The sequence below is a fragment of the Drosophila persimilis genome, unplaced genomic scaffold (genome assembly GCF_003286085.1).
Source record: "Drosophila persimilis strain 14011-0111.01,24,50 unplaced genomic scaffold, DperRS2 tig00000191-arrow-pilon, whole genome shotgun sequence".
Classification (NCBI taxonomy): Eukaryota; Metazoa; Arthropoda; class Insecta; order Diptera; family Drosophilidae; genus Drosophila; species Drosophila persimilis.
The window spans coordinates 9,387,090-9,412,293 of record NW_020825298.1 but is presented as its reverse complement, the minus strand read 5'-3'; the positions used below and the strand labels follow the sequence as shown (position 1 = coordinate 9,412,293).

The window sequence follows — 25,204 nt, the reverse complement described above, 5'->3', positions numbered from 1 at the left end:
AAATCTTCGGAGTGCTATATCTCAGACAAATAGGGCCCGATCGGTGCAGGACCATGTCTCCCAGGATCGCGAGGATCCATACTGTCGAACGGCATCAAAATCTCGACTTCGAAAATGAGGCCGATTTTTGGCAAATTTAATGATGTAACCATCATGATTTTTTGCGAAAATCGTGAAAAAATTGATGTCCTCATTTCCGATGTCAGTCGGTTGGCAGGACTCTTCCGGTCACAAAAAGACATGCCACGCCCCGATCGGCCGCTGGAAACCAGAGATATAGCCTACATAAAAAACCAGTATTTTAATAATATGCAAATTCAAATCTTCGGAGGGCTATATCTCAGACAATTAGGGCCAGATAAGTGCAGGACCATGTCTGTCAGGATCGCGAGGATCCATACTGTCGAACGGCATCAAAATCTCGACTGCGAAAATGAGGCCGATTTTTGGCAAATTTAATGATGTAACCATCATGATTTTTTGCGAAAAGCGTGAAAAAATGGATGTCCTCATTTCCGATGGCAGTCGATTGGCAGGACTCTTCCGGTCACAAAAAGACATGCCACGCCCCGATCGGCCGCTGGGTAGCCGAGATATAGCCTAAAGAAAAAACCAGTATTTTAATAATATGCAAATCCAAATCTTCGAGGTGCTATATCTCAGACAAATAGGGCCCGATCGGTGCAGGACCATGTCTCCCAGGATCGCGAGGATCCATACTGTCGAACGGCATCAAAATCTCGACTTCGAAAATGAGGCCGATTTTTGGCAAATTTAATGATGTAACCATCATGATTTTTTGCGAAAATCGTGAAAAAATGGATGTCCTCATTTCCGATGGCAGTCGGTTGGCAGGACTCTTCCGGTCACAAAAAGACATGCCACGCCCCGATCGGCCGCTGGGTAGCCGAGATATAGCCTAAAGAAAAAACCAGTATTTTAATAATATGCAAATCCAAATCTTCGGAGTGCTATATCTCAGACAAATAGGGCCCGATCGGTGCAGGACCATGTCTCCCAGGATCGCGAGGATCCATACTGTCGAACGGCATCAAAATCTCGACTTCGAAAATGAGGCCGATTTTTGGCAAATTTAATGATGTAACCATCATGATTTTTTGCGAAAATCGTGAAAAAATGGATGTCCTCATTTCCGATGTCAGTCGGTTGGCAGGACTCTTCCGGTCACAAAAAGACATGCCACGCCCCGATCGGCCGCTGGAAACCAGAGATATAGCCTACATAAAAAACCAGTATTTTAATAATATGCAAATTCAAATCTTCGGAGGGCTATATCTCAGACAATTAGGGCCAGATAAGTGCAGGACCATGTCTGTCAGGATCGCGAGGATCCATACTGTCGAACGGCATCAAAATCTCGACTGCGAAAATGAGGCCGATTTTTGGCAAATTTAATGATGTAACCATCATGATTTTTTGCGAAAATCGTGAAAAAATGGATGTCCTCATTTCCGATGGCAGTCGGTTGGCAGGACTCTTCCGGTCACAAAAAGACATGCCACGCCCCGATCGGCCGCTGGAAACCAGAGATATAGCCTACATAAAAAACCAGTATTTTAATAATATGCAAATCCAAATCTTCGGAGTGCTATATCTCAGACAAATAGGGCCCGATCGGTGCAGGACCATGTCTCCCAGGATCGCGAGGATCCATACTGTCGAACGGCATCAAAATCTCGACTTCGAAAATGAGGCCGATTTTTGGCAAATTTAATGATGTAACCATCATGATTTTTTGCGAAAATCGTGAAAAAATGGATGTCCTCATTTCCGATGGCAGTCGGTTGGCAGGACTCTTCCGGTCACAAAAAGACATGCCACGCCCCGATCGGCCGCTGGGTAGCCGAGATATAGCCTAAAGAAAAAACCAGTATTTTAATAATATGCAAATCCATATGTTCGAAAGGCTATATCTCAGACAAATAGGGCCCGATCGGTGCAGGACCATGTCTCCCAGGATCGCGAGGATCCATACTGTCGAACGGCATCAAAATCTCGACTTCGAAAATGAGGCCGATTTTTGGCAAATTTAATGATGTAACCATCATGATTTTTTGCGAAAATCGTGAAAAAATGGATGTCCTCATTTCCGATGGCAGTCGATTGGCAGGACTCTCCCGGTCACAAAAAGACATGCCACGCCCCGATCGGCCGCTGGGTAGCCGAGATATAGCCTAAAGAAAAAACCAGTATTTTAATAATATGCAAATCCAAATCTTCGGAGTGCTATATCTCAGACAAATAGGGCCCGATCGGTGCAGGACCATGTCTCCCAGGATCGCGAGGATCCATACTGTCGAACGGCATCAAAATCTCGACTTCGAAAATGAGGCCGATTTTTGGCAAATTTAATGATGTAACCATCATGATTTTTTGCGAAAATCGTGAAAAAATGGATGTCCTCATTTCCGATGGCAGTCGGTTGGCAGGACTCTTCCGGTCACAAAAAGACATGCCACGCCCCGATCGGCCGCTGGGTAGCCGAGATATAGCCTAAAGAAAAAACCAGTATTTTAATAATATGCAAATCCAAATCTTCGGAGTGCTATATCTCAGACAAATAGGGCCCGATCGGTGCAGGACCATGTCTCCCAGGATCGCGAGGATCCATACTGTCGAACGGCATCAAAATCTCGACTTCGAAAATGAGGCCGATTTTTGGCAAATTTAATGATGTAACCATCATGATTTTTTGCGAAAATCGTGAAAAAATGGATGTCCTCATTTCCGATGGCAGTCGGTTGGCAGGACTCTTCCGGTCACAAAAAGACATGCCACGCCCCGATCGGCCGCTGGAAACCAGAGATATAGCCTACATAAAAAACCAGTATTTTAATAATATGCAAATTCAAATCTTCGGAGGGCTATATCTCAGACAATTAGGGCCAGATAAGTGCAGGACCATGTCTGTCAGGATCGCGAGGATCCATACTGTCGAACGGCATCAAAATCTCGACTGCGAAAATGAGGCCGATTTTTGGCAAATTTAATGATGTAACCATCATGATTTTTTGCGAAAATCGTGAAAAAATGGATGTCCTCATTTCCGATGGCAGTCGGTTGGCAGGACTCTTCCGGTCACAAAAAGACATGCCACGCCCCGATCGGCCGCTGGAAACCAGAGATATAGCCTACATAAAAAACCATTATTTTAATAATATGCAAATTCAAATCTTCGGAGGGCTATATCTCAGACAATTAGGGCCAGATAAGTGCAGGACCATGTCTGTCAGGATCGCGAGGATCCATACTGTCGAACGGCATCAAAATCTCGACTGCGAAAATGAGGCCGATTTTTGGCAAATTTAATGATGTAACCATCATGATTTTTTGCGAAAATCGTGAAAAAATGGATGTCCTCATTTCCGATGGCAGTCGATTGGCAGGACTCTTCCGGTCACAAAAAGACATGCCACGCCCCGATCGGCCGCTGGGTAGCCGAGATATAGCCTAAAGAAAAAACCAGTATTTTAATAATATGCAAATCCAAATCTTCGGAGTGCTATATCTCAGACAAATAGGGCCCGATCGGTGCAGGACCATGTCTCCCAGGATCGCGAGGATCCATACTGTCGAACGGCATCAAAATCTCGACTTCGAAAATGAGGCCGATTTTTGGCAAATTTAATGATGTAACCATCATGATTTTTTGCGAAAATCGTGAAAAAATGGATGTCCTCATTTCCGATGGCAGTCGGTTGGCAGGACTCTTCCGGTCACAAAAAGACATGCCACGCCCCGATTGGCCGCTGGAAACCAGAGATATAGCCTACAGAAAAAACCAGTATTTTAATAATATGCAAATCCATATGTTCGAAAGGCTATATCTCAGACAAATAGGGCCCGATCGGTGCAGGACCATGTCTCCCAGGATCGCGAGGATCCATACTGTCGAACGGCATCAAAATCTCGACTTCGAAAATGAGGCCGATTTTTGGCAAATTTAATGATGTAACCATCATGATTTTTTGCGAAAATCGTGAAAAAATGGATGTCCTCATTTCCGATGGCAGTCGGTTGGCAGGACTCTTCCGGTCACAAAAAGACATGCCACGCCCCGATCGGCCGCTGGAAACCAGAGATATAGCCTACAGAAAAACCCAGTATTTTAATAATATGCAAATCCAAATCTTCGGAGGGCTATATCTCAGACAAATAGGGCCAGATCGGTGCAGGACCATGTCTCCCAGGATCGCGAGGATCCATACTGTCGAACGGCATCAAAATCTCGACTTCGAAAATGAGGCCGATTTTTGGCAAATTTAATGATGTAACCATCATGATTTTTTGCGAAAATCGTGAAAAAATGGATGTCCTCATTTCCGATGGCAGTCGGTTGGCAGGACTCTTCCGGTCACAAAAAGACATGCCACGCCCCGATCGGCCGCTGGAAACCAGAGATATAGCCTACAGAAAAACCCAGTATTTTAATAATATGCAAATCCAAATCTTCGGAGGGCTATATCTCAGACAAATAGGGCCAGATCGGTGCAGGACCAACTCTTCCAGGATCGTGAGGGTCCACACTGTCCAACGGCCTCAAAATCTCGATTTCGAAAATGAGGCCGATGATTTTTTGCGAAAATAGTGAAGAGATGAATGTCCTTTCTTCCTATAGCAGTCTATTGAAAAAAACCTTTAGAAAGCTTTCCATACATTTTGTTAAAATAAGTTAAGACCATTTTGAAATGCTATTCATACTTCTAAAACGATTGATTTATTCATATTTAAAAGAACACTAAACCTACAAAAAAACACACATTTTACAATTTTCATTTAAAATTAATTACTAAAAACACTAAAACAATCAATTTCATGACGACCAGGTCGATAAGGGTTAATGCTTAATTATTTTCCTCCTCCTCTGCTTCCTCATTTATTTGTTTATTGGTTCTTTAAGGTATTACGTAGATATCGATAGGTTGGATATTTGCAGATCTTCCGAATTGAGGCGCAGTATCTGCTGATCCTCTGAATTGATGCGAACCAATTGCTCGCTGTCGAAGCTGAGTAGATTACTGATCGTTGGACCGTTATCCGGTTGGTTGCTCGCATTTGTGTTATTGTTATTGGTGTTGTTGCTGTTATTATTGGTATTGTTGTTGTTGGGGTTGTTGTGGGATCCGTTATCATACTGATGCATGGACGGGGCATGTTGCTGCTGGTGCTGTTGCAACTGCTGTTGCTGCTGCTGGTGGAGTGTGTGCTGATTGTGCTGGAGACAAAGACATCAAGTTAAATGATTAAAGATATAGCTGACATCGTAATAGGATCAAAGACGTATTCTCATGATAACTCACCAAATGATTTGTGGTCAAATTCCATTGTAGGCTGCCGCCTGGTCCCGCTCCGCCACCGCCCGATGTCAGGAGGTTGTGCATCGTAAAGGGATTGTTGAGATTGCTAAGATTGTTGCTGTTGTTGTTGGTGTTGTTGGTGTTGGTGGCGGGTGTTGCAGCTGCCGCCGCTGCTGCTGCCGCAGCCACAGACGAGAACTTGGTCTCCCAGTGGCTGCTGCCAGTGTTGGCAAAGGGATTGCCATGGAATTGCATAGCCTGTTGTTGCTGCTGTTGTTGTTGCTGCTGCTGCTGCTGATGTTGCTGCTGCTGCTGTTGCTGCTGTGCCAGGACCTGCTGCGTAAAGGGATTGTAGCTGTTGCCCAACTCTGTTGCACCATATTGTTGCTGCTGCTGTGGCTGCTGCTGGTGTTGCTGCTGCTGCTGCTGCTGCTGCTGTGGGTGGTTGGGCGACATCATCTGCTGCTGTCCATTGGTGGGCGTGGCAGCTAGATTATAGGGCGAGGGCGTGCTGTTGTGATTGTAATTGCTCGACGGCGACAGTGGCTGTGGCGAAGGCGTCAACTCTGGCGGCGCCCGATATAAGCCAAAGGGCTGCGGTGAGGTATCTGCAGATGACAACGATTATAAATATACTGGATACGGTAAACCATCCGGAGGGAAGGTAATCTCACTCACCTCTCGGTTCCGTTTTGATGGGCGGTATGTTCTGTGCATTCCAACAGTTCATGTTGTTCTGTCCTAAACAGGGCAGATACAAAAAAAAATAATAATAGGCATTACAATACACTGAATAAATAACAAATTTAAATAAAACAGCCGAGCCGAAAAATACAATTAGTTAAAAAAGCCATAAAAAAAGAACAACATGACAAAATATTATTAAATTTTAAACCACAAAAACCAAGCAGCTAATTAATTTTCTTTAAGTTAAAACAGCATCGGCAGAAGAAGTCTACCCCAACTTTAGTGAGAATGTTAAGCTCATATTGTATACAAAAATGGTGAAAAATCAAGCCTCTTGCCGATGGCTTTTTATCCTATGAAAACAACAAGGTGGGGGGGAAGAGGGTCTAAGAATATTAATTAAAGGTCTATACAAAATTAATTATTAAAGCCACAAGCAGGTGCAAAACAAACTTCAATCAAGAGGGAAATTACAGAGAAAATGTATACAACAATGTCACAAATTCTTACGTTTATCCTAAATACACAACAAAAAATGTATAAATATTAAATTTGTTAAAAAAAAAACAAGCTTAAAACAAGGTTAGGCCCAGAGTTAAAGAAAGAATATCTATCATGCAATAAAATTTTATATCAAACTTAAACAAAACTCAAAACAACATTGTTCAAGAGGCACTCGGAAACTGCAGATAAAAACTTACTCAGAGGAAAAAAAGGAACTTCCTTGCCAAACCCGGAAAACCCTGAGCAAAACTTACTTCGTTCTAGAAACAAAACCTTTTCAGTGCAAATGAAAACCACTTTTTAAAGTATTCGAACAGTATTCGCTTCAACATTTTATAGTTTTTTGTTTTCTGTTTTATTAAACTAAAATATTTTATATAAAATATTTGTTTTTCCATTTCATTATATATAAAAATATCAAATTGTATCTTTCGCATGTAAACGAGTAGAAAAGCGACAAAAAGTTTTTTGTTTTTAGTTGATTTCAAATCAATAATTTCTGTAACCACAGCATCAATTGTAGGTATTGCTATAATTTTGACTAGATTTATATATCAATATATCAAATATATATAGTAGGTATCTCTCATATCGTTAAGTGTTTCGTGTGTGTGTCTGAGTGCGTTAAATGAGTGCTTTCTAATATTTTCTAATAGTCTATTCGAGTAATACATCATCAGAGAAGATGAATCGTTAAGTTAAGTCTTTGGTATACCGAAAACAAGTATCAAATATACGAATATCATATAATACATCATATATTCGATTAGGTAGGATCAGTTTGTGATGTCTGGACATCTCAAGACAAAGTTATTTCCAATCAAATTGGAAATTCGATTCAATTCCAACACACAGTAAAAAACCACTTCCCTTAAAAGGCGTAGACAGAGACAACCAGCACCACGAAAAAGGAAAGGGAGACAGGACCCAACACCAGAATGTTTGGTAGGTAGAAGGAGGACAGGACAGAGAGTCTACAAGTAACAACTTACTGCCATCCTGATGATCGTTCTGTAATTGCTGCTTCTGCTGCTGCTGCAGCAGCAGGTGCATGGGATCACCGCCAGTCTTCTGACGTTTCCGCCTCAGGTGTGCTGGATCTACAAAAACAAAATATACACAAAGGTTGGTTGCAGTTGCTGTTGTTGCGGTTTAGGATACAGGATATACGATATTCGATATACGATATCCGATTCCTGGGAAATCATCGAGAGATTTCGCTTAAATACAAAATTGCAGGTCTCTCTCTTGAGACCTTGGACAATAACAAATCATTTTCCCCCAGCACAAAATAAATGTTTCTATCTGGGTCTGTAGGCGGCTGTATCGCTTACAAAATACGAGTATTCCCCCTTAGGTAGTTCGGGGGGGGATACTTTTAGCACAATTATCAAATCTAAAACAAATACAAAATTTGGAGGACCTCTGTGCCGAAAGATACTTTCAGCCGCCCTCCGACAAGTGGACAAATGGACAATTTATGGGTCTAGTCGGGGTGTTTTTTTCCTTAAATATACCCCATGGAGAGATGAGGGAGCCATGTGTTCCTCCTCTCTAGCTTGGGGCTTATTTCTTTGACAAATTTGCACCCCCATTTGGGTTTCATTTCCCCGATCGTTAGATTAGTCGTTGGATTTCCTTCCTTCGTATTCCTAAACAAAATATAACAAATTCCCTCCTGGATTGAGGATTCTTCCTAGATCAGGCCATTGGCCGCCGCCAGGCGCTTGGCGACCTGCTCAGGCGTGAGGATCTCCCCAGCATCGACGGGGGCATAGTAGGCGGAGGTCTCATCGAACTCGCTGGCCGCCGCCAGGGGTGGCACACTCGTGTACAGGGCAAAGTGCTCCGCCTCTGTCAAGTCCAGATTGGGATCCAGCTGAACGTTGAAATGACCCTCGATGGAGCTGACCAAGTTGTGGAGGCTCTGGCGGTCGGCAATGGCCACCAGCTCCATGCCGCCCTCGAGAATGGGGATCTCGGCCAGCTGCAGGGCCGAGGCAGTGCGTCTATCCAATGCACCGCCCACCGTAATGGTGCTGGACTGGGAGTAGGCCTCCATGGGCGAGTGGTGCGGCAGGCTGTTGGCGCTATCGCCCTTCAGAGGTATGTGCACCACATCGGCGTTGAGATAGGCCGGCCGCTTGCACGACGCACTGCTCACACTCCTGCCCACGGGCTTGCCCAGCTTCAGGGGCTTCTTGGCCCCTCCCGCCTTGACCGGACTGGACTTGTTGGACGTCTGCGCGGGAGCCACCGCACTCTTCGATGATCTCAGCGAAGCTCTCATCGGATCGTGCATGCTGAAGTGCCCAATGCTGGGCTCGCGGCTGTTGGTCTTCGAGTCCAGGTGGGAGCAACTGTCGGCTGGGGTTTGGGCTAGGTCAGGCTTGCTCTTGCGCCGCGAGAAGAGCTTCGAGAAGAAGCCGGGCTTCTTCTGACGGGGCAGGGTGTTGAAATTGGGATTCTTGGGCGTCGGAGCTGGCGGCAGGCGCTTGGTGGGCGGCAGGGAATCCGCTGGCGCTGCCGCTGGCTTGGTGTTGGCCTCGATGGAACGGTTCTCCGCATTGCTGTCCTGTTTCCGTATCCTCTTGGGTGGCAGCGGCGGCAGCTTCTCCTCCTCCGGAGCTGTCACGTGCACGGGCAACGGTGTTGTGGTCGTGGTGGCAACTGGAATCGGAGGCACCGGCCTGTGGGTCGATGTGAGTGACTGCGAATTAATCTCCACGGGATCGTAATGCTGATGGGCATCCTCCGGGGCACACTGTGACATGGGCGGTGTTGGCGGCATGATATCGTCCATGGGTATGAGCACGGGATTCTTGAAGGCAATCTGCAGACTCGTGTAGGTGGCGGCATCATCGAAGCTATCCTCCACCTGCATGGGCGGATGGACGCGGTCCAACTCCTGCTCCAGGCCACTGCCAGACAGCTCGTTCTGCAGCGTGTTGTTGTAGGTGTCTCGCTGCACCTTGTAGTCCGTGTAGATCTCGTCCAGCTCGGCCACCTGCTCGAGCAGCTCGTTGAGGGTCTTGTCCTCGTCTGTGGACTGCAGCTGCGCCTCGATGGCCGAGTCAAGGACATCGCCCTCCACTTGTGTGGGGCTCGGCTCGTGGGGCTGCTGTTCGATCTCGTTCGATTTCATCCATTCGGTGATCTTGTCGTTGGCTGTCAGGGGCCGTGGCTCGAGGCGCTGTCCCAGTTCCAGTTGCTCCAGCTCCCGCACCTTCTCGTCAATGATCGTATCGATCTCCTTCTCCTGCTCCGAGCGAAGACGTTCAGCCTCGGCATCGGCATTGGCATCGGCTTCGGCATCGGCATTGGCATCTGCTGCCTCCATATCCTGAGGAAGTTGATCTGCCACAGTTTGATATGCCACGGGATCTGCCACAGGAGATGCCGCAGGATCTGCCTCCTTCTCCTCCTCCTCAATTATAATCTGATCTGGAACAGACACCTCTAGAGGCGACTGCTGTACCTCCTCCAACTTGGGTGTATCCAAATCGATGACCTCAATCGTGGGCGCCTCCCGCTTGGCATCCAACGTGAGGATCTGCTGAAAGAGATCTTCGTCCGGCTTCCGCTTGAGGTGCCGGTGAAGGTTCCAGAAAGTGTGTTTACCTGAATCCAATGGCACGTACTCGAAGGGCAACGACTCGCTGGTGACTCCATCCGATGGACGACGTAGCTGAATGAAGACCTGCGAAATCGAAGTTGAGAATTTAGTTGGAAATTCCTCAAAGAGCGACAGGATGGACATACCTTGGCTGGTTCTGTGATGTCCAGCGTATGATATCGGGGCGTCTTAAAGGTAATGGCAGTCTGCTTGTGCACATCCGTGTGCTGAAAATCACCGAAAGCCTCCCACACACTCTGTCCGTTCTTCTCCTCGAAGAACCGCACCGAGATGTCCTCCTTGGCCACCTTCTCGCAGAGCAGGATGATCTGGGTGTTGCCCAGCACAGTGGCCGAGCAGCTGCACAGCCGACAGATGACCAGATCGGACATGGCCTTCTTGTCGAAGATCGGCTCGGAGACGACCGGTGGCAGGGGCGAGGTGAAGCGTCCCTTCTGTTCGCTCTCCATAAATACTTGAAAACACAATCGGACCGAGTTCAAATCGATGCTCGAGGGCTGGAAACGATGCGAGAAACCCGCTGTAAAGGCAGAAAGAAGTATTATAGAGTGAGATACTTAGAAGATATTTGTATCTTACTCTTAAAAGGATCGACGCGTATCTCCTCGCGGGCCTTGAGGGCCGCCTCGATGTCCTTCTTCTTGACGCACTGAATACCCAGATTGCTAAACACGGCTCGCATGGTTTCGCTGTTGATCTCCAGCGTGCAGACGCCCTTCTTGCAGCCCTCTTTGCCCACCAGATTGTGCGGATGGGGACTGTGGAAAGAAAGAGGCCACAGATGAATATCCACAGATCAGGCATAGAACTCCCATTGCACTCACCGATAGGGTGTGTCCTTGGTCACGCAGGAGACGACAACTACGGCTCGTCCCTTGTAGCCGACAATCTCGATGGTTGGGTACGTCTTGTTCTCCGGCGTGGAATTCACGCCGGGAATCGAACCTGCCGAACGACCCTCGCACTCGTATCGGAATCTCAGGGCCTTGCCCGCCGGCTGCTCCGTAATCTTGACGTACGGTTTCTTTCGCACGTTCTTCGTGGACTGTGACAATTGTTGCTGTTGTTGTTGTTGCTGTTGTTGTTGTTGCTGCTGCTGCTGCTGCGGCAGTCCGTTGTAGTTGAGACTCTGTTGCCCATCGACCGCCGGACCACCAGGGCCGGCAGCGGCAACATTGTTCTGGTTGGGAAACATTTCGTGGCCAAAATATTAACTGGAAAAAGAAAAGGGAGAAATAAATTAGTTATAGATTTGATATATCTTTTCTTAAAGTCTTCATTTAACAATTTAAATTAGCAAATTTTATATTTTTAAAGGCAACAAATAAATTTGTTCATTATTTATGTAGTTTGTGCTTCAAGTTGTCTCCTCTAAGAAGATGTAATAATTATATAAATAATAACTTATCTATGAAGAATATATGAACATTTAAGGAAATACGATGCTTTCTCCTTCTATCTGTATCTTTACTTTTTGTGAATGTTAATCTCTGAAGATGAAATATTCAACACTCATTAAGGATTGGTTTTCATGTACCCTGCTTGGCATATATGTATGATTCTTTTAAATGTTGTGCCGATTTCATTCCGTAGACAGACCTTTTTCTGCCTTCAAGAATTATTTGTTAAGGTAAATGAAACGGCACGTCTGCCAGACACCGCCAGACGATGACGATATTAACCAAAAATAATCACTTGTTCACTTTTTGTTGTACTTTTTCGCTAGTTATATGTAGCTACAGGAGGTATACTCCTATGTAGCCGTTCCTATATCTAGATATGACACCAACTATGACGAACCGCACCGTAAAGCGTCTGGCATGGAACTGAATATCTGAAAGAACTCTCTTCTGCCCGAGAGATAGATACTCGCATTATCCGACCAGAGGATGGGCGGTGGGCGGTGTGTGTGTGGGCGTTTGTGTACAATATTCCGACAATACTAATTGCACTATTTGGGGGTCATTAAGTGTTGTATTTGTTGTATATTTCTTCGTTCGAGTTCTGCTGCAGACTGCAGTGGGATGTACACGTGTGCGTGTGTGTTTTCCTTTTGGCCGGGTACGTGTACGGGCACGGGCACGGGTCCGGTCTGGTCCGGCCACAGCGCTCCGGGTGCGCTGTTTAAAAATAACATTTTGCGTAACGCGTAACGCGACTGCGGCCACAAAGCGACAAAATCCACCATCCTCCCAGAGAGAGAGAGAGAGAGAGAGAGATACTCTACTCTATATATCAGGTAGAAGTATATATACATATTTAGATGTACGTATAGTCTGTATATAGATCGCCTCGCGGATCGCGGACTGGCCTCCTCGAAGCTTGGAGCTTTTCTTTTGGCAAGAGTTTGGTCCGTTCCAAACAAAACACACATTTTTATCAATGATGGTCTGGGATGGGGGCATTGTCAACGCTGCTTCTAGTGATCATTCCGATATACAGATAATATATAGTGGGACTATCCATCCATATGTATAGAAAGTAGTTGCTGTATGACCTCAGAGTTTTCTCTCTGCTGCTCTGCTTCTCTGTTCATGTCTAGACATTGGTCTGGTCTGCCATCGCTAGAAGACGTCAATGGCTGACAAAACTAATGCCCGTCCATCCGTGCATTGGTCTGATCTGCTCTGATCTGACCTAAACCGAACCCATGGGGTAGAAAAACACAAACCGAACAAATTACTGATGAAAACGTGTGCCAATTTGTGATTGATTTTCTGTAGCGGATGTATTTCTTTCCCAATCATCGTATACAAAAGAGTTCTTAAACAGGACTCGAATTCATTGGAATTCTGTGAGTTATACATTGGATGTTACACATCCAGTTATATTGCATGTATTGCTCATAAACCTATTGATTTTTATATATTTATAAACTGAATAATCGTGCTTCTTATGCAGGAAAAGTGAACTGATAAATTTCAGACTCAAACTGCCACTGAATCTGGTAATTAATCAGCACTTTATTTTGAATTCATTTTGGTAGGGTAAATGAACTCCGGATGAATACAACACATGAAACATTCAGTCATTCAGAGTACATCTTCATCATAAAATACTGTCGTATCTTGTATATATGTACCATACAATATGAAAGGTGACTCATTTGTCGTTTCTTAAAAGTAATCCCTGCACAGATTGTACAGAATATGCCTCATTACACAAACCTAGAGATTAAACCCTAGAATCATGCATTATTTGGCGTTTTCTCCGAATGAGTTGTACCAAGCATTTTACGGACATTGACGATCAAGTGGGCCAAAACGACTCCAAAGGGAGTCCAGGGACCCTGGATCCACTGCCTCGAGGGTGAAGATTATTAACAGAACTCAAACCAAAGTATCGGTATTAAGTATTTACTAAATAAGACCCATCAAATAGGCATATATACGTACGTTATGTGCATACATATAATCATTCCCTCCTGAAAGAACTATCTCTAATTTAGTTCAGCATTATCTACATCTATATGTACATGTGTTTTCCCCTAAAAGAATTCGATTTTCCGATCATATTTTTCGCAGCTGTCAAATGCTTTTTGTGCGTCAATTATAGCATTTCGGAATATAAATCATGCCCGAACCTACCAACTGTCCCGTAGAGAGGACACCAGTCATAATTAAATGGGGAAAAGTCTCTCCTTTGAACTGGCAAAAAACTAAACAAACAAAAAAGCACCACGTGCTGTCAGTAATCCATATATTGTGAAATGGTCGCGAAAAGAATAAATTCGATTCAAAATTTCGCATATTGCACAAAAGATTAAAGCAGAGATTACGTCACGAAACTATTTGCATTTTGAAAAGCGATTTTGAGAAGCCAATTGGATTGAAGCCAACAAATGTAATGTGTATATAAAATAAATAAGATCTAGTTAAAGTACGAATACTACATATATGATCATTTCGAAGATAAATCAATCACCTTTCACTTATCACGGCCAAACAGCAAAATTTGCTTGCCAAAGGGTCTAAAACCACGCACCGAGATGTCGATTCGGAGTTTTCTTTAGAGTATAATATCTTGCAGCTTTAACAGATATCTATAATTTATATTCAAAGCATTATTTCACTGATTCGCACACACAGAGTTTAAGGTTTTTGTTCGCACAGAGAGTGTCTCTCTATATCTCTATATACTTTCTGTATATATAATATCTATAATGAGAAATATTTCTTTAGTTGACCGAAAAAACACACACGCCACACACAGAGCAAACGCGTCTTGAGTACTCGCCTAATGTCTGAACACTGAACACTGAACCGAGCAAAATGATTTTCGAGAGAAAAAAAGAACACACACCGCACACAGAATTCTTTATGCACGCCTGCCTCTGACAAGCAAAAGTTTTGACGTCTTCGGCGCTGTCGTCGTAGAGGAGAAGCTTTCTGCTATTTTTATTTTCCTTAATTTGTTAAAAATTTTATACATATAGTATTATGCGATGGGATGTGAATATTCTGTCGTGTCGTGTATTTATTGCTGCCGCTTTCAAGGAATTTTCATTTGTCGTCTCGCGGCAGTGTCCCAATTTTTGGTCAGGGAAATATATTCATATATACCACGGATGAAAATGAAATGAAAACTTAATTACCGATGTCAATAAACTTTGGTTTTAGCTGGTAATCAATGGATAGATTGAAAGCGATTGAAAGCAGTAATCTGATTAGTGATAATGGTATAACACGTTTTACAACTCAAGGCCACAATGGCGTTTATGGAGAGAATAAGCCGTCAATATCGACAGAAAAAAAAGTAAAGTAAATGATTCACCAACCAAATAATATACTTATTTTAGGAGAATAAAATGATTGGTGATTTAGTGACCGCAAACGCACATGAAATACAACAGAAATGGTGACCCCAAGCCAATTATCGCGGGAGACCACAATCTGAGGATAATTTAAACACCTAAATACATTGCTCCCTATATGCATGCAATATCTAACATCCCATCAAATCTGAGTCACATTTCGTTAAAAGGAAATTGCACAAATGCGTCTAATCTAAGAAAAAAGATGCAAAGGTATCTGAGAATTACCATAAAATGCATCAACAGGGAGGCGCAACTGTTTGTTTTATTTTGTTTGTATTGACAATAAACAATTTATTCAAGTGCATGCAGACCCACATCTGCATATATTATATATACCTAGGTATATATCGTATGCAGCAGGCATATGGCTTGGCTTTAAGGTATATTGGCATTTCCGTTTCAATAGCCACGAAAAAATAAAACAAAAATCCCAAAGGCACTTGTTTGGCGCCAGTTTCTTGAAAGCTCTCTGACAATTTCGAAAGAATATAATAATTAGATTTATGCTGGGGGAATGGGAAACACAAATCCATATATCCTATAGGGTACGGTACGTATGCCAAAATGAACTGTGCAGATTTTTAATAAACAAAATATTGCGGGTTGAGTCTTTCCAAGAAACACCATGAGTCACAGAGAAAATCTATATGGGATCTACTAGGGGATATATGTACTAGAATAATATGGAAATATGTCAGGAATTCGCTCGTGTGCCACTCACTCGTGTGGGCGAAATCATTCACCAAATGCGTGACTATTCCCCCCACGGGAAAAGGCACGACAGGAATAGGTCAGTTACCGCCTAGGACTTCGGGGAAAACTCAAATCGATTTCTAGATCCACCGCCAGAGGGCTCTGGTGACAATTATATGGGCAAATACATATATATTTGTAATATAAATTCCATACACAATTTATGATCGAAACCATATAGAGATTAGATTATTATGCCCGTTAGCAGGTAAGCAAATGCGCTACCGTTTAGACCCATCAGATATGGCCAGAAAAGCGTATCGCTCAGACAGATAATGCCGAGGTGGAGAGGCTTATAAATACCCACCGAAAACACGGCTCGATGATAACAGGCGGGAGATTGCGAATATATAAATAGAATAGAGAATACACTGCAATACCCCTATAGTAGCGATGATAGCGTGATGAATATTTAATGGACTGATAAAGCCTCCTTCCTCGTAGAACTCACGCTCCCATCACTCTATCTGCCGCGAATGCCACCTGATAAATTGTTACTAAACAAAACCTAAGCGCGTATGGATTTCGCAACCATAAAATTGATTAATAAAAGAATGTTTCCCTCCACCGGCCAGCAGAGCCGGACACTCGATCGTTTTTTGGCAAAAAGTGGAAAAGTAAATAAACAAAATCAAATAAAAACATTTCGTTTCGATCATTTAATATGCTAATTTTATGCAATTTTAATACCCCCCCAAAAAAAAACACAAATAAAAGGTTCTTCTGGCGCCAGCACTACAAATTAAGATTAAGATCAACATCAACATCAAAGTAGAAGCAGCAGCTGCAAAAATTCCTCAACTCTTAGGCCGCCCCTGAAAACGAGTTACCAAATCTTCCAGACAGGCCAAAAAGACACAGCCAGACACAGACAGACACAAAATGTTGTTTAACGATTGTTGGCGTCAAGCAATTTACAGCTCGAATAAAAATAAATAACTGTTATGCTGACAAATCGATGGAACTAGTTCCGAATCTAGGAATCTACGAATATAAGATGCCGGTTTACACATTTACTATAGTATACAGGAAGAGATTCACGAATATTTATGGAGAATTTAAATATTAGAGTATAGAACATAATATTTAATAACTTTTTGACTTAAATCGTTAGGATTAGTTTCAATTGTTCGGTTTCTAGTGGGTTTTTATACACGAATACAATTACTATTTTGCACTTGAAGACTAGACATAGGAATAAAGACCTCATAGAGTCTATTCACTACAATTAACTACTAATAAAAGACTATGGTAATACAATTTAAGGGATATAGGGAATAAGCGAGGAAAAAGAAAGAACAGAATAGTTTTACAAGTTTGACGATTTTAGATACCAGTAAATATTACAAGCAATAATATAAACAGATATTTCCGGCAATAATTTAGAGGCAGAACTCTGGTCTATAGGTTGGTCTATACTTTAGAGGGATCGGCCAATATAAATTATCCATCCCATCACTTCGCAATTATAATGTTCTGTTTGATAGGATATTTCACTCTTCCATCCACAAACACTACAGATTTACTAACAATAGAAATAGAATTCCTAGTGACGGATAATTTGCAGAACTAGGGCCTTACCCACGACCTCCGCCGCACTGTATCAATCATTACGGGATTAGCATACGGGGAAACTACCAATGAAATGGGAAGGGGAATGGGCAGCATCATCTATTGACTTCGCCTTAGATCTGTAAGCACTCACAATCAACGTACACTCAAGCTTTGAATATCGTAGATGACATTGCTAAAAAATAAACGCCTGTGGTTTTCTCTGATGTTTTTCACTCGTTTTCAGCACTTTGGTTATGAGTCAGCAAAGCAGCCGGTTTCCATTTGCAGTTTTAAAAATTACACTGAATTAGCTGAAAGCCTCTCCACTCCATAATTACCTGTAAATTAAGCCAAGGACCAGTACCAGTTAACACATGATGAGAGATTTTTTTTGTCCGCACACGACTCACACGACAACAATTTTTGTGGCCAGTTTTTTCGAAGAAATATTATTTAATATAAAGTTGTGATTTGGACTCGGTCTTCTTAATCGAGAAAACACAACGAAACGTAACGAAAGGGAAATAATACCGTAAGCTGTTAGCCGTCAGCACAACCGCAAACGCATCGAGTCGATCTTAGAATGAAGCAATTGAAAAACCTCTCGGTTCTGTTCTGCTGTTGGACTTGCCGGAAAAACAAATGCAAGTCTAAGGCAGAGAGAGACCGTCGCCCGAAGCAGTGTAGAGGAGTGGAAGGAGGGAGGAAGAGGCGAACCGAACTCAACTGAACTGAACTGTGCTGAAAGCGAATTGACAAAAAAGCTTTCCCCCCACCTCCCACCGCCACACACACACACACACACACACACATGACCATGCACATTCATGTGCTCGTAAGAAACTTTCGTTTGTGACAGCCAGCGCTGGCAGAGGGCAGAGGGAAGAGACAGGTGGAAGCAGCAGAGCGACTGCGCTGCCATATACACAGGTGTTTTGGTTATTGTTTCGGTTTATCGTTTGTATTAACGGTAGAATATTTAATGCGCAGAAGGGGGCTGCAGTTGTAGTGCAGAGGGAGAGAGAGGGCCACCCCGAAAGCTTTTGGAGTTACACTGCAAAAGGAATTTCAACGAACAATTGTTTTGAGGAATTTCTATGCCTATGCAATTCTACAATCCTGATCCCATTAGGATAGGTTTGGTTCTGTTCGCTTGGAGGATAACAGAAACACGCACATAAATTTCGAAGCAGCTGGTTGTTTTGTTACGATTACACATTCAAAGGTAAATGGGAACAAATGAATGTAAAATATATAGTGAAAACTCACGAGATTTCCTGTTTATTTACCTACCTACATATGTATGTACATACATATTTTTGTAAGCTCAAAACTACATTTGAATAAAGACCAAAGAAAATTGTATCATTAAATTATGGCAAAAGGTAATTTGACTACCAATTTCTGCCCCGTTTTTTTTTTAAATTTTTTGATCATTTTTTACCATCTGTACACAACAGTGTTTTTGTTTTCAATGTTTGCTTATTTGTTTCGTGGATGGATGGATATATGGATCTACCTTTGCAATGTAATGGAACAGTATCCATATCATAAGGTTTAAATAATTATTTTGAAATTATACATAGTTGTAGAAAAATTCAAGGAATCATTCAAGCTGACAAAATAGCTGATAGATAGCCCATAGCTTAATTCTGTACCAAGAAATATGTTAATAATCTTAATAATCCCATTAGGATTTCCCCAGAGGAAGTTATCTAATCTTTAGACTTGGATGGGTCGTGGGGCGTGGTGTGGGGACTCACCTGAATCAAGGAGTGATCTGACAACGTGTTATAGGCATTGATCACTCGAGTGGATTACAGATGAGAAGAACCTGAAAATTAACGCGAACTATTTAATACACTTGTATGTATGTTAGATGTAGATTTTTCCTTATACACTTATTTATTTATTTTCCTTTATATATTTAGTTGTCCGCCATGCCTTCATAAGTGCCGTTATGTAAATTAGTTAAATGCTAAATAAGCCATTTATTTATGGTTAACAAAAATTCCTTTTAATGTTAATACACAGAAACACACACACACACACACACACGGGCACAGGAACAGGCACAGTCACAGCAACTATTACAGAAACCGGTTTGTATATTATTTATATAGATAAATAATCTTTTTTTTCTGTTTTTTTTATAATTTTTGCGCGAAAAACGAGCACGAGAACAGAGTGCGATAATATCAAAAGAAATATCCAGAGAGACAGAGAGAGAGAGAACAGAAACTACAGCAAAAGCCAAGACGAAAGCGAGAGCAGCCAAACGTGAGAGAGACAGACAGACAGAGAGAGAGAGAGAGATCGATCGGTCGCTCTTCTGGCGCAATTTTATAATGACGTCTATTTCTTCTAGGGAATTCCGGGCTTTATGCTTATGCGATCATCATCAGCTTTGTTTTTGTTTTTAAACAGTGGCGGCGGATTTAATTTTCTTAATTTGTTGCTCTCCTACCCACCCCGCCATACGTATGTCGCGTCTCTCTCTCTCTCTCTCTATCTCTTCAGCTTTGACTTTGTTTTATTATGGTAATACTGGGGACACAAACAACGACGACAAATTGTCGATGTGCGTCGTGTAATCTAATCGGTAAAACGTTCAATTTTAATCGAAATTATCAATACGTGTGCCGTTAAAAAAGGCTTTTGGAGGCTTTTGTCATGCACTCGTTCAAAGAGTGGCGCTGGTTGGTTGCTTTTGCTTTTGCTTTTGCTAGCAAGTGAAACTTGCTTTGCTCAACTCAATTATACATTTCATGCATCTTTTTTGTGTTGTCAGTACTTCTCATTTTATTTTTATCTACAAACTTTGTTCAACACTCTGGGCACAGGTTTTTTTCTGGTATTTTAACTGTCGCAAGACAGACAGTCTGATAGAGAGAGAGCTTTAAGCACGCGCGCGCGATACTCTCTTCGACCAAAAGCGTTGTATGGCAACGAAAGAAGACAAGACACAAAAACGAGCACAGAGTTAGTAACGCTACAGATCCACACACGCACAACCGATCACGACGGCAGCGAATTAAAGACTCAAGACTGGCGGCAAAGAAAACAAAACTTTCAATACCGTAGACACACACACGCCATTAAAAATACCGCAAAACTCGACAAAAGCTTTCGGGCTTGATTGGGAGGGAGTTGGTTGTTGTCAAAGCACAAACAAACACAAAGATCAAACTTTTAAGCTGTCTCAAGAGAGAGGGATCTAAGTCTGGAGCGGGAGAGTGATAGCGAGAGAATGTGGCGTCACGAAAAAGATCTGAAGCAGCTGTGCTGAGTCACGTAGCTGAATGCAAAAGCAAAACAATAAACGGCCTTTGTGGGGGCAGCAGGCAAAGTCTTGGCGCAGCACCAGCAGCCTAGCGAACACAAATTTTTCCCAGTGTAGCGCGACTGTGACTCATCCTCGCGGAAAAGCTTTTCCTGCGTTTTATGAATGAAAAGCGAGTATCTGTGTGTTTGACTCAGCCCTGAATCGTCCCTTGGGAGAGGCCTGATTCAGCGTCGGATTCCTGGAAAAAGGATACATTATCCTGCGCCGGCATTTGTTGTGGCATAAATTTTTCAGCTCCGATAGAGCCCCCAAAGTGACTCACTTGGTCCGTGTTCAGCATGCCACTGCTCTAGCCGGAGCTGCTTTCACTTTCCGGACGAACTCTGGCATTCGGGATGCCAATTTCCATGGAATTTGATAAGTTGCTGATTCATCCACCAAGGGGGGTAGCAGCACGCAGCAACTGCGACCAGCGAAAATATTATAAGTAGTGCTGATTAGTGGCCGGTTGATAGTACAAATATTATTGATTTAAAATGGGACATTAGTGGGTAAGGCTAGGGAGATAAGATACATATGTATGTATGTACATACATAGGCTTTTGTCACGTTCTTCAGATAATGGGAATTTCAGGAAATATATATGTATATGACGCGTGTAAAAGCTCCTTTGAGTTGATATGATATTTAGGAGGTGGAATAATTTCTTATATTGCATGCTCGTGCATTCTCGCATTTTTTCCCAACACTTAACCGGGAATCCCCACTTACTAAGCCAGATATGGTGAATGTTTCCAAACTAAATTATTCAAATCCCACACTCTTTAATCTGAGATAACCTTATCAATAAAACTGAACTCCAAAATCCGAGACTCGGGTCATGCAACAGTCTGGAAATTGCCGAAATTTCCCACATCAAACGACAGAACTCAGACATATGGCACTATGACCTAAGCCAAATAAATAGAAATTATGTCAAATGGTAGTATTGAAATTCCACAACAAATGCCACGAGATGGGGATACTGTACCTAAGCCAACCTGCAATGTCTTGATAGCACGATTCGGGCAGTCCTGAAAAAACAACAACAATTACCCATTACTCCATGCTAATGGAGTCCAGACATCGATCAAACAACGGTCGAGTCCCAACCCACGCTGCAGAGCCCAACAGCCAATTGCAGAGGGTTTTTCATGAAAATCACGCGATATTCGTCCAGTCCCTGCTTGCCATTTATTGCTGGGGGGAAAGGAGCTGGGTGTGTAGCTCCCTGACACCCTGGCTCACCTGCCCCCAGCGTTTAAGCTGACACGTGCTTGACGTGCACAGTCGATTCGGGTAGGGTTGGGTAAGGGTCTCTGCTATGTACTCATGTACCCTAGGTATACGACACTATTGATTTTTCCGGTTGTCGTAGTCGTAGTCGTGCTTCGCCGATTTAAACTCTTTGAACTTCCTGCGACACGTGTCCTTGACAGCGGCAGGGTAAGAAACCCTACAATGTTGTTGTTGTGGGGCAGCGGCCACGGTTCATGGTGAAGGTGATACAGCAGGAGCGCCGATCAAAATGATTGATTAGTATTAGGGAAATGTTGTTCCATATAGAAACCCCCCCTAAGGGTAGTCTCTGGTACACGCCTCTGCCTGAAGGACCTTGGGGAAAGTTGTTGCTGCCAGAACGTCTCAGATTTCCAAAGCGGCTATACGACGAGCAAGTGGGTTAATAACGACTGGAAATTGCGTTTTAACGATTCCACGAAACTGTAAAGTCATAAATTCTTTTTAAACTATTATAAAACTCTTGTCCTGTGTCGACGGGTTCTTAAAATATTTAAGTTAAAGGGAAATTTTGCCCCCAAATTGAAATATTATTTATTTTGAAAACCTGATCTTCATTGTTCTCCATAAGATGTCCACCAATTGAGCTCCCTTTGCCTATGGAGCAGTTGTAGAAATCTCCTGCTTCGTAGGGTCCTCCACAGTCTTTACAGCGCCACCAAAATAAATCAGATTGGGCGAAAAGGCCTTGAGACCACATCGTGCTGGGGGCCCCCGTGTGCGTGCAATTCTCCAGTTAACCCCCAATGACCTTGGCCAATTCCGGGTATTCGTTGTGAAATACCTTACACCCAAAAAATGGATTAATTGAGGGGCCTGTTTGAGAAATAGAGGGATTCACATCGAAGCACAGATATCATTGAATATACTTTCACTTTAACTCTCAACAAATCTGGAGCTCTCCTAGAAAACCAGCCGAAAGTTCCCGCCTGGAGGAAACATGGACGAGCGAGAGCGCTGCCAGAGTACATCCAACCGGCAATGGCCAGAGGGATTAGACATGCAGGAGGCGATGGCAGACGCTGCCAGTCCAAGTCCACAGAACTGGAAAAGATCGGACAGCTTGAAGATCTTCAGCAGGGCCATGATGCGCGACTGGCGCAAGAGAGGAGAAGAAATGCACCACTTGCAGAAGGAGACGGAGTATTTAAGAGGCGAAGTAAGTTAACCGAATGGTGGTCACTCTACCCCATGTTATGCACCTTAAAACCTCAGTATAAACAGACCAACAACACGGTGCATATGTGCAAGGCCCTGAAGCAGGTGGAACTCGAGCGGAACAGCGACCTTCAACTGGAATTGATGAAGTCCAATCTGAACTTCGAAGAGTTTCACTCTTCCATCTCCAGTCTGACCGAAGTCAAGGAAAAGTTACTGAACGAAGTGGAAATGCGTAAGAGGGAGGTAAGGGGTCATCTATGTATATTCTATAGAGCCAACATATAATCCATTATATACTGCTATTATGTGACAGCATGACGAGCTCCAAGCTGTGGCCGACCAGAGAAAGACAGAGCTCAATGCCGCCCTGGGGGAGCTGCGTAATGACGAAAATCGACTGTTGGACGAGGAGGACGTTATGAACCATCTAAGAACGAATAATGCAAACCTCGTCAATGAAATCGCGTTGCTCCGCTGGTTGCAGATGAAGTACAAAATGAGTGAGAAATGCCTGACTAAAAAGTTGGAGGAAGCGAACGAGAGGATGACCATTATGCAAGATGAATTAAATTTCCTTCACGATAGAGTTCGGGCATGGAACACGTAATAATATAATACATATCCCTGGGTACAATGATATCTCTGCTGCTTCGACGGTTGTGTCCCAGATTTTCGAAGGACTCTGTACAACCAGCAGAGGTTTCACGGTATTCTCCATTTCTTTATATAGTGTCCTCTAACCTCTGATTCGAACTATTCCACACGAAAGCAATGAGCCAATGAATGAACCACAAATTCGTCCAGTGATTGAACAGCTGCAGGAATTATCCAACTCAATCGACAGTTTCCCGGCCGAATGCCGCTACAGCAAAAGCAGCAACAATGAGCCGCAGGAGAATGAACCACAACCTCGTCCATTGATTGAACAGCTGCAGGAATTATCCGCCTCAATCGACAGTTTCCCGACAGAATGCCGCAACAGCAGCAACAGATCATCCGCGTTCCCGATGGTTTGGCCGACCCAATCCCACTCCCAATTGATGAGGCAACACTCGCACGCGCTGCAAAATGGGTTTAAGATTCCTACTTTGTTTAAAATTGTATCGTTGGTTTTGGGACGTTTTCGATCGCGATCGAAATAAAAATAAAATTAGAATGACCGAAAATTTTAAATAGCAAAAGAATGGGCAAATTGCTCGGCAATGCCGCGTACATGGAAGTGTTCTGAACAGCAAATATATTACGAAAATCCGAAGCTAAGCTACAAAGTTACTTAACCAAGAAATTTTGAAAATGGCTGACGTGGGCAACTGTTGTTGGCTTCGGCACCGGCACCACCGCCCGAGCCCCATCCTATGCGTGCTCCAGTCGTGGAGATGACTGGAGTCCGCGAGGCGGAGTGGGTGGTGGAGGACCAGCGCATGACCGTGCGTCTGTTGCTAACGACCCGTCGTCGCTAGCAAAGGCAGCGGGAAAGCCAATCCAGAACAATGTTGCCACAGCAATGCCAGGCAGAATTACTGGGAAACAAAGGTGTGACGGAGGGTCGGCACTGAGCAGATCTGATAAACAGATGACTATCTATCTATCGATCGATGCACAGAACAATCACAGAATACACTTCCGAAGTACACTGCATTGCAGCTCGTATATATACTGTGCATCTCGCGAATAAGCACTTGGGAATTACAAGCCAAGCCAATGCTGCCGCCGCACACACAGAAGCAACGCACTGCAACGGGGGTTGATTTTCCCTGCCATTCGAAAAGTCGTTCGAAAAGAGTGCAATTAGAGTCGTATGTTGTAAAAATGTTGCAGTAATTTCATAAAAACTATAGAAATTAATGAAAATTCGGAAAAAGATCTTAAGAAAAGAAAAAAGAGAAAATATTTAATCATTTTTTTGCTTGTCCACGGTGGGAATAGAACCGTGGTACTGTCTGTGGACATGCGCTGTCGCTATCGCTGTCATTTGGTTTGAGGCATAATTGTTGGGATAGTTTTCGTTGCAGATAGCAGTATTGTCGGCTTGTCAGTTTTTGAAGGAACCTCTATTAAGGATTGGCTTTGATCCGAGATGACAACCGACTTATTGGAGTCGAAGGAGCTCTGCCAATTGGTTATTTTCAAACAAGAACTACTTTCATCAA

The 25,204-nt window shown here is 43.3% G+C and overlaps 2 protein-coding genes across 5 annotated transcripts; one reads left to right on the top strand and one right to left on the bottom strand.

Moving 5' to 3' along the window:
- Window positions 1-4,710: 4,710 nt before the first annotated feature.
- LOC6589351 (embryonic polarity protein dorsal) lies at window positions 4,711-20,284 on the bottom strand. Of its 4 annotated transcripts, XM_026989162.1 has the most exons (10): window positions 20,090-20,273; window positions 19,033-19,103; window positions 10,971-11,360; window positions 10,726-10,904; window positions 10,272-10,666; window positions 10,131-10,209; window positions 7,502-7,609; window positions 5,997-6,059; window positions 5,322-5,926; window positions 4,711-5,236 (listed from the first exon to the last, which is right to left on the bottom strand). In XM_026989162.1, exons 3-10 carry the CDS (start codon window positions 11,339-11,341, stop codon window positions 4,925-4,927), a joined length of 2,112 nt encoding a protein of 703 aa, XP_026844963.1. In that variant the 5' UTR covers window positions 11,342-11,360; window positions 19,033-19,103; window positions 20,090-20,273; the 3' UTR covers window positions 4,711-4,924. The 4 variants fall into 4 exon arrangements, with proteins under 4 accessions (XP_026844963.1, XP_026844960.1, XP_026844962.1 ...); XM_026989159.1 differs by lacking the exons at window positions 4,711-5,236; window positions 5,322-5,926; window positions 5,997-6,059 and having other exon boundaries at window positions 7,562-10,209; window positions 20,090-20,284; XM_026989161.1 differs by lacking the exons at window positions 4,711-5,236; window positions 5,322-5,926; window positions 5,997-6,059; window positions 19,033-19,103; window positions 20,090-20,273 and adding an exon at window positions 17,608-17,765 and having other exon boundaries at window positions 7,562-10,209.
- On the top strand, window positions 19,954-24,209 carry LOC6589352. The gene is made up of 5 exons (XM_002014767.2): window positions 19,954-19,968; window positions 22,801-23,052; window positions 23,109-23,297; window positions 23,368-23,657; window positions 23,824-24,209. Exons 2-5 carry the CDS (start codon window positions 22,834-22,836, stop codon window positions 24,194-24,196), a joined length of 1,071 nt encoding a protein of 356 aa, XP_002014803.2. The 5' UTR covers window positions 19,954-19,968; window positions 22,801-22,833; the 3' UTR covers window positions 24,197-24,209.
- Window positions 24,210-25,204: the final 995 nt, after the last annotated feature.

What these genes read in the sequence shown, in the direction of transcription:
- LOC6589351 (XM_026989159.1), bottom strand. Translation starts at nt 11,341, where the DNA reads ATGTTTCCCAACCAGAACAATGTTGCCGCTGCCGGCCCTGGTGGTCCG. An exon ending in ACCAAGGACACACCCTATCG is followed by an intron (nt 10,905 to 10,970) that starts GTGAGTGCAATG and finishes TTCTTTCCACAG; the next exon opens with TCCCCATCCGCACAATCTGG. An exon ending in ACGCGTCGATCCTTTTAAGA is followed by an intron (nt 10,667 to 10,725) that starts GTAAGATACAAA and finishes CTGCCTTTACAG; the next exon opens with CGGGTTTCTCGCATCGTTTC.
- LOC6589352 (XM_002014767.2), top strand. Translation starts at nt 22,834, where the DNA reads ATGGACGAGCGAGAGCGCTGCCAGAGTACATCCAACCGGCAATGGCCA. An exon ending in CGGAGTATTTAAGAGGCGAA is followed by an intron (nt 23,053 to 23,108) that starts GTAAGTTAACCG and finishes TTAAAACCTCAG; the next exon opens with TATAAACAGACCAACAACAC. An exon ending in AGAGTTCGGGCATGGAACAC is followed by an intron (nt 23,658 to 23,823) that starts GTAATAATATAA and finishes TCCACACGAAAG; the next exon opens with CAATGAGCCAATGAATGAAC.